The sequence below is a fragment of the Sesamum indicum genome, linkage group LG9 (genome assembly GCF_026168435.1).
Source record: "Sesamum indicum cultivar Baizhima isolate 11 linkage group LG9, ASM2616843v1, whole genome shotgun sequence".
NCBI classification, from domain to species: domain Eukaryota; kingdom Viridiplantae; phylum Streptophyta; class Magnoliopsida; order Lamiales; family Pedaliaceae; genus Sesamum; species Sesamum indicum.
Window position 1 is genome coordinate 2,446,418 of NC_142665.1, and position 8,554 is coordinate 2,454,971.

At 34.4% G+C, this 8,554-nt stretch overlaps 1 protein-coding gene across 2 annotated transcripts; it reads right to left on the minus strand.

Moving 5' to 3' along the window:
- Positions 1 to 896: 896 nt before the first annotated feature.
- IVD (isovaleryl-CoA-dehydrogenase) lies at positions 897 to 7,335 on the minus strand. 2 transcript variants are annotated; one of them, XM_011091022.3, is made up of 15 exons: positions 7,034 to 7,334; positions 5,944 to 6,027; positions 5,798 to 5,855; positions 4,652 to 4,776; positions 4,526 to 4,570; positions 3,956 to 4,004; positions 3,746 to 3,855; positions 3,412 to 3,488; positions 2,920 to 2,970; positions 2,750 to 2,814; positions 1,844 to 1,998; positions 1,717 to 1,757; positions 1,581 to 1,635; positions 1,446 to 1,502; positions 897 to 1,244 (listed from the first exon to the last, which is right to left on the minus strand). In XM_011091022.3, the coding sequence occupies exons 1-15, from the start codon at positions 7,148 to 7,150 to the stop codon at positions 1,098 to 1,100; spliced, it is 1,236 nt and encodes a 411-aa protein (XP_011089324.1). In that variant the 5' UTR covers positions 7,151 to 7,334; the 3' UTR covers positions 897 to 1,097. The 2 variants fall into 2 exon arrangements, with proteins under 2 accessions (XP_011089324.1, XP_011089325.1); XM_011091023.3 differs by lacking the exon at positions 5,944 to 6,027 and having other exon boundaries at positions 7,034 to 7,335.
- Between the last annotated feature and the right edge of the window lie 1,219 nt (positions 7,336 to 8,554).

The window sequence follows — 8,554 nt, forward strand, 5'->3', positions numbered from 1 at the left end:
TTTTGTATGTCCTTGACTGCTCAAGATTGATTGTTTCTAGGTTGGCTTCGTGTGAATTATAATTGAAGTTCATTCACCAACTATTTATACTAAGGTATTTATAAGCAATTGTAGTATTACAAGTTTATCCTGGGCAAATTACGAGTTGGATCTACTATCAATGGGTCTGAATGCATAATACAGTAGAAACAAGGGTTTCTTTGGTTTTACCTCATATTACATTGTCCTACTTTGTTCTATACGTTATTAATATTACAAGTACGAAATATTTATTCAAACCTGATGAAATTTGTGAAAGCACAGGTTTAGCCTCACTAAGATTTTAATACTGATTGGGGCAATTGTAATCCTTTGTAATGTGAAAGAAGGAGGTGCATGTTCTTTCTTTCTCGAGCAGTTTTTTTGTGCTCTAAACTCCTGAAATAACTATCCAGATCAAACATGATCACACAGAATTCTTCAAGTCCATAACCATTTCTAGATCCCAAAAATGGGGTGAAGCAATCACATTATAAACTAGTCCTAGACTTCAGTAAAGAACTTGATCACGATAACATCAAGCATGGAAATAAAGAAAGCAACCACAAACTAGCACTAATAACTGGGCTTCTGTAAAGATCGAGATCATGATGGCATTAAGCATGAAAACAGAAGATGGGTTATTTACAGTCGGAACGCTTTTTCCGTTGTGGATACTTGCATATAGGAGAGGAATGGTAAAATGTAACATGCAAAATGCTCAAGCCATGCCACCTACTGAGATACTACCAGAATTGAGTTGTGGATTTAGAACTACCACCACTCCTCCAAATCTTGGTAATATTTTTTCATCTGCATCGAATTTCTGAGTAGTCTAGAGTTCATTTCTTTTGCAGCTGGAAGACAGATAGTTAAGATGCAGGAAAGGTATCTGTTTATCAATAGGGATAAATGTGTCCTTTTCTTCTGTCGTCAAAGACGAGTTTTTACAGTTTACATTGCAAGTATAAAGAGCATAAGAAGGCACGTACATTTTGAGCAGCAGGGTGAGGCCAAGTGCAGGTGCCATCAGAAGAATGCTAAGATCCTGTAATCACAATATTTGTGGACCTTCTCCCTCACTGTTCCTTAAAGAGCTCGCGACCAATTATCATTCGTCGAATTTCACTGGTTCCAGCTCCAATTTCATATAATTTGGCATCACGGAGAAGACGCCCAGTCGGATATTCATTTACATAACCATTGCCACCCAGACATTGAATCGCCTGAAACAGAACCAAGCTTAAAAAGTACCCTCACCATTTTCATTTCAAAATTACATCCACGAGTTAATGAAGATTCTTTCTATTTCCCGTTGTGCTCTTATTTTCTTAATGATTTAGTTAAGATAAAGATTAAAAATACCATATCCGTGTTTGATCTTATATGAGGTGAAGAAATGCAAAAATTGGAGCGGAAGTTTATACCTGAAGTGCAACTTGTGTAGCTCTTTCAGCTGCACAGAGTATAACACCAGCACAGTCCTGGAGAGCAGCATGTACCAAACCTTAAAAAATTGAATTATGATGCAGCAAAGAAAATGAATGAGATATTATACACACCTTTGGATTAACAGCTCCACTGTCACAATCCCTAGCAACCGAGTACACATATGACCTGTAATGAATCGAAAATTTTCTCAGTTTTGATTTGACAAAAGCCAATTACATCAGTTATGAAATGATTCAAATTTTCCACCTTGAAGACTGTAATGAAGTATACATGTCAGCAATCTTTCCCTGCATATAGTCAAACAAACCTCAGCAACAGGCTTTCAATAAAGCAGCCTGGAAAATATTGTGCTTTTCCATGAGGTTGTCTGTACCTGTATAAATTGAAATTCTCCAATCGGTTTGCCAAATTGTTCTCGCTGTTTGATATAGGGCAGAACAACATCAAGACATGACTGCATGATTCCAAGAGGCCCTGCTGCCAGAACAAGTCTCTCCAGATCTAACCCCGACATCATGACATAAACTCCTGATATAGATTATGAGTTCATATCTATTATCAAAGACCTTTGAACTCTAAACAAAAATCATGTTTGAGACATAAGAAATAACTTGTGAAAACCATCTATAACTACAAGAACAAAAAAGAAATCGACAGACAGTGACTGAACCAAAAAAGCCCCTCACCTCGGTCCCCAACTATGTCAAGCTTTGGAGCGGGCAAGTAATGGAAAAAACTTATACACCTTAAAAGTCAATTGAGTTTCTCTGAAAAAATTTAAAATCAACCAGCAAAATGTCCCAGAAAATCATGAGAGAGTTTCTTTGTGATAAAGTTATGGAAATTATGAACTCTTTATTTCCTGCAGCCATACATCTGTAAGAAATTTATCATGTTACCAATGGAAACAAATGAAACCTTTTCAAGTCATTACTATATATTGTCCATCTGCTTTATTTACATGTTTGCTTATATTTGCTTCTCATTCCACTGGAAGGAAGTACAAGAAGAGTGCAAAGTTTATTTGATTGAAAGAAAGTCTTAGGTCAATTGTGGAGGGTCTCTTTTCTCCCCAGTGCATTAGGATGTTAAGGTTTACCCCTGAAGCTCGAGATGAACCCATATTATAGCTTTTTTTGTTCAATTGAAATGTAAACACCTTACAATTAAATGCAGTTCAAAATTTTGTTTTACTGAATGACTATGTCTGAGGAAATATACAGGGCATAAGAGTGTGGGTGTGCCAAATTGGTAACACTATCAAACTCATGCTAAATACCTTTCCCTTCCTTGCCCAGAACATTTTCTTCAGGAACAAAGCAATTTTCGAAAACAAGCTCACATCTGCAATTATTATGATAGACCATAATCAGGCCAGGCCATTCCTTACTGATAGATAAGAACAAAAATTCAAGACAGGGCAAAAAATGCTTAAGCAGTCACACTTACGTATCACTTCCACGCATCCCAAGTTTGTCCAGTTTCTGGGCAGTACTAAATCTGCATTGATTAAATAGACAAAGAAACCAATAATCAAAAGATTGCTGCAAAATTCAAAAGCTTCTTAAAATAACTCTATTGTGAATTTCGTAAATCATGCATCATGAATCTTTGTCTTTCCTGCATCTAAGCTGCCGAGAACAGCAAATCTAAAGTCCAGTTGAGAAGACCCGTCCATCTTTTTACCACAGAGAGAAAAGGAATGTAATTTGAATGCACCAAAAACCACACTTTTTACATTACTGGCTATCCTTATTATGGTGTAGACCACACATAGAGCAAATAGTCTCATCCAATTAATATCTGCAGAAGCCAATTCGTCCTAGAGATAAGTCTAAGTTAAATCTAGTCTGGCTGTAGCCATCTTGGCTCAAAATTAACTTTTCACAAATGGAAGATGTACGCGCCAGTGCAATTTCACTGTAAGCAAAAGGTGCATACCCAGGCATGTCCTTCTCTATGATAAATGCGGTTATTCCTTTTGAGCGAGCTGTCATATCTGTTTTTGCATAGACAACCTGATCCAATCTAAGTAACAATGAGACAAATGATATAATTGAAACAAGTCAACGAAAGCAGTATGAAGTGATTCTCAGTTGTCTTGCAACAACAAACAGGACTATCAGAAAATGAATGCTTATGTTTATTAGAGCACTTTGCCTTTGTCTCAGGAGATACCATCCATCATGCATCAAATTTATTTTAATAAAACAAAAACATGATGTATTGGAACAATGAAACCACAAATAAGGATTTGGACTTTCAAGAAAATTACCAGTGTCTGAGCAATAGGACCATTTGTGCACCACATCTTATTCCCATTTAGAACGTAACCACCATCAACACGGTCGGCTTTGCATTTCATGCTAACGACATCCGAGCCAGCTAAGTAATACAAATATAGTTACCAAGTCACAGTAATAGGAATTCACTAAGAAACTCTAACTTGTGTATGTCAAGGAGGAGACAGATTCACAAGGATTACCATTGGGTTCGCTCATTGCCAGAGCTCCTACATGCTCCCCACTTATTAGCTTCATCAATGAAGGAACGGATAGAAGTTAGAAACCACCGAAAAGATGCATAAATATATGAAGAAAGAAATGCTATATCATGACATAGACATATGAACATGGCATAGGTCCAGTGGATAAACGAGAACAGGCATGAAGATAATTAAAAATTGCTAATGAGAGCAGCCCAGTCGGTTGACTACACCTACTGAATCTCTGAACTATCTACAATCTTACTTCATTGTATAAACTCCCAAATGGGAAATTTAGGAAATTTAGGCAGTATATAACTTTCATTATGAGGGAATTATTTTTCATCAGAAGAAACGATAACAAACAATTTGTTTCCTGTTTAATAATTTAAATCTAGAAATTAATTTCAGTTTTCCTGGTGTTATTTTCCAATTAAACTGTTAATTCCCCCACACTTATCAACTTAACAAAGATGCAGGGACTGCAAATAACTTCAATCTTGATAATTACAAATAAAAGTTTAGCCACTATAGTACATAGAGCAATGAACTGTGAGATGGAAGTAAAACCTTTGGTAAGTACTTTTGCTTTTGAGCAGCATTTCCGTTCCTCACCTTCAAAACATCAAAGCTACAGACCTTAAGAGGTTTGGTAATTGGTTCAAATGGTAACTGAACTTGAGGTAAAGTAATTACCAACTGATTGATGCATAGGTTGGAATGTGCACCATATGACAGACCAACTGACCCTGAAGCACGGCTAATTTCCTCCATAGCTATGCAGTGGTACAAATAGCCAAGGCCCAGTCCTCCATATTCCTCTGTTAATGGTCAAACTGGATGTTAGATACATTCTGTGAATTAGGAGAAGAACAGCCAAAACTAGGATGTTTTAGTGGACAAATCTTTCCGCGCTGTTTGGACCACTTCCTCACTAAACTGTATATGTTCCATCATGTTATAGAACATGTAACATTATAAATGATAATAATCAGTATGGGGAGACATCATTGTCTTGGAAGAACCCTTTCCCACTTAATTTGTTCTTTTTCAGATAATAATAATTTCTTCCTTCCAGGAGCAAATACAGAATGGGAAATGGCAGGAATTTGAAATGGTTCTGACTACTCTTCTTAGGTCCTACCGACTCTGGATTATACTGATTAGCTAGTCCAGGATTCATGAAATAACTAATGTCTCAACAAGAACTTCGAAATGATTTCAAAAGCATAAAAACCAACTGTCTCATTTTTTAACCTCAATTATCAAATTCTACCTCCCGTCATTGGCTTCCTTTGACAACAGTCAAGATGCAGAACCAGGACAAAAGAACAATGAAGAGAAACCAAGTTAACTAAGTAGGTATTCGAACAATCCTAATATTTCTACAAGAATATGATCTGATTTGTGAAAAGATTTTTAGGCATGGGCAAACTGAATCTAAAGGAGACAGGTTGCTGAGTTTTCAAGATGTGATCAAGCGATTATTCACAGCCACTCAGAAACTTTAAGATGCTATCAACAACTGTAAACATGCAACTTTAAACTGAAATCTAACACTTTCTTAAACAAAGAAAAGATTGAGAAAATATATCCTAGGTGGACAGAGGAAACCAAGTCAGAACCAAAATGAAGATCAACGACAGCATTAATAAAAAGATAACATGAGGTCCAAAGATGCTCTTTGTCACTTCAAATCCTAAAACGAAAGGGAGGAAACTGGATTCAATGAAAGAAATTGTAAAACCACAAAATTTTCTTTTCTACACCATAATTTTTTTACCTACAGAACAGATCAACAGAAAGCAGAGTTGAAGAAGTTGTCATACTGAAACGCCATACCTGGGGCAGTGATTCCATGGAGATTAAAATCCCCCATCAGTTTCCACAAATTAACATCCTGAAATTGTAAGATGTAATGAAGTCAATATTCATTTGATTTCATTGCATGTCGTATGTACCAAAAAAAATTGATTACACCACATAACCTCTGGAAAATAATTTGATCTGTCTATTTTTGATGCATGAGGGGCAATGTTTTCTTGAGCAAACTGAGCCACACTTTCTTTAAACTGTTGACATACCAAAAAGAAAGAAAAGTGGGTTCTTAAGCAGTAAGTAAAGTTGAGAGGCACTGGCTAACGAGAACATAACGTAAGGAATAACTGGTTGATACAGCGTTCAAAGAACCATGTGATGAAATTAAAAAACGAGCATACGATGTTATTCCTGCAATTCAAAATAAGTAGAATGGAACCGGAAAACACATACAACGTCTAAATAAATATAATTCATAACCCCAGAGTCAACAGAACTCAAAACCTCCTCGATACAACAAAGTAAGAATTGTGAAGAAGGGCATGGGGCCTCTACTTTCCAAAAGAAAAGGGGCCCAAGTGATTCGACAAAGTATAAACTAGCATTTGAATGGATGGAATTCATGATCTAAGCATTGAACCATGAAAGGACATTTCACATTTAAAAACAAATTATTTCAAGAAAAACTTTGCTAGACGTAATCTCATCTAGAAACACGCAGCCGTGGAAATCCTGTAGCACACAACAATTATTTGTTACAATGTAACAATTTCAAAGTTGGTGTTTTTTCTGATCAATCGTTTATTGCAGTGGCTTCAACCACAGTTTTGTGAGTTTGCAATAAATATATGCTTAATACATGCAAACAACCAAACTATTAAAACTTTTTCGGTAATCTTATAAAAAATGCATAGCCCGTTTAAGACAAATTTGAAAAAATTAACCATTGAACTAATACCACTTTAATTATCAAAATAAATAAATAAACAACAATGCCACTTTTACCAAGACAGAATGCAATCATTATATACGGACAACAAAAACAATTTCAGAAAGGGGAAGAAGGAAAACAAGAAGACAATTAACCATTGTTTGTAATTTTTTGAAGCAGCAATTGCAGCAAGCCTCAATCAAATTAAAAAAAAAAAAATCTAAACAACTGAAAAAAAAAAACACATCAAAACATACGACGTTCGCGTGCGATAAATACACAAATATGTACACACGCTCATACACACATTAAATTGCACACAATCATACCTGTTTCTGGGTATCATCAAAGAGGAGGGACGTGGAGAAAGCAGCAGCAGCAGCATGGCGGTAGTGTTTCTTGAATATCGAAGAAGTCAGGGACCTCACCGCAAATAATTTCTGCATCTTCTGGTATGAAGTTTTCCCTTTACACAAAATGGGATTGCGCCGTATTTATTTACAAGCTATGAAGCTTCCCGAATTGAAATTTTAGCGTAGGGAGTAGTAGCTGGGGATCGGGGGCCGCAATTTGCACTGTTTGGTTCCAACACGCATCCTCTCACCCAATACATAATAATGAAGGGAGTTTGGAAGTTGAGCCTACGACATACATATTGATTAATTTAGAGTTATCGAGATATTTAAAAATAATAATAATATAAAAAATATCGCAAATAATGAACTATTATCATCCATATAATTCATTAATTTATGATTAAATTTGGATAGAATAATAAAAAATAAATATATTTTCACAAGTTTTTCATGAAATGATGAATGAGGAAAGATTATCCGAAATTTGTTGGCATTCTTACCTATTCCAATATTTTAATCTCAGACACGAATACGGCGATGATGATGCCATGCAATATGCTGACGTGGCATTCGTTTTGTTTGAAAAAGAAAATTAATAAAAATAAAAGTCTCACTCATTTTTAATTCTAAGAATAGTTAATCTATTAAAAATGAAAAAAATTAAAAACATTCCTAATTTCGCCACAAGGTCTATTTATTTTCAATTAATATAATAAATTAAGAATCCTGTATAAAAAAGGAGGCCCCTTCCTTACCAATTAAAATATACTTAATATTTTTAATTACAATCCATATTAACTAAAATAACTATATACACGTCTGTTTATATATTTTTTATTAAAATTAAGTCTGTGTAAATATTGTATATATTGTATAAAATAAACTTTTTTTTGTGTCAACTTGCCATTTAAATTTTGTGAAATTTGCACTTTACCATATATGATAATTTTTTTGCTGATTTGTTTTGTCAGAAAAACATCACATGCAGTACATATATGAAAAAAATCACATCACATTACTCTTAAATATCACATATGCACTGCATTTAATTTTACTTTTTTATAAAAACTTGGTGGAATAATAGTTAAAAATGGCAAATTACAATATCTTAGCTAATTTGTTGATATTAAGTCAAAGTCATATTTAAGATAAATTTGAAGTCGTGTCAACATTTATATCAAATGTTCTACGAGCATATCTGCAATCTCTAGGAAAAATAAACTTTTATTTATTTATTTACTTTAATTTTTTGAGTTTAGTATTCTTATTTTCTTACCCAATTAAAAAAAATAGAATTAAACGTTAAAGAAATTGATAACGTATTGAATATGAAAGTAAATATATAATTATTTACAAAATAAAAATATATATAAAAAAATAAAAATAAAAAAACTCACAAGCTAATGAATAGAGGGAATTGAGTTTGAGTTCAAAATCGAGTCTCGTGAGCCGACTCAAATCATCTGTCACTCCTAGATAGAGATGGTTGCAGGA

Coding starts and splice junctions, on each gene's coding strand:
- IVD (XM_011091022.3), bottom strand. CDS start 7,150: ATGCAGAAATTATTTGCGGTGAGGTCCCTGACTTCTTCGATATTCAAG. Junction 4,777..5,797: donor CCATGGAATCACTGCCCCAG/GTATGGCGTTTC, acceptor GACCATTAACAG/AGGAATATGGAGGACTGGGC. Junction 1,245..1,445: donor CTACACAAGTTGCACTTCAG/GTATAAACTTCC, acceptor GTTCTGTTTCAG/GCGATTCAATGTCTGGGTGG.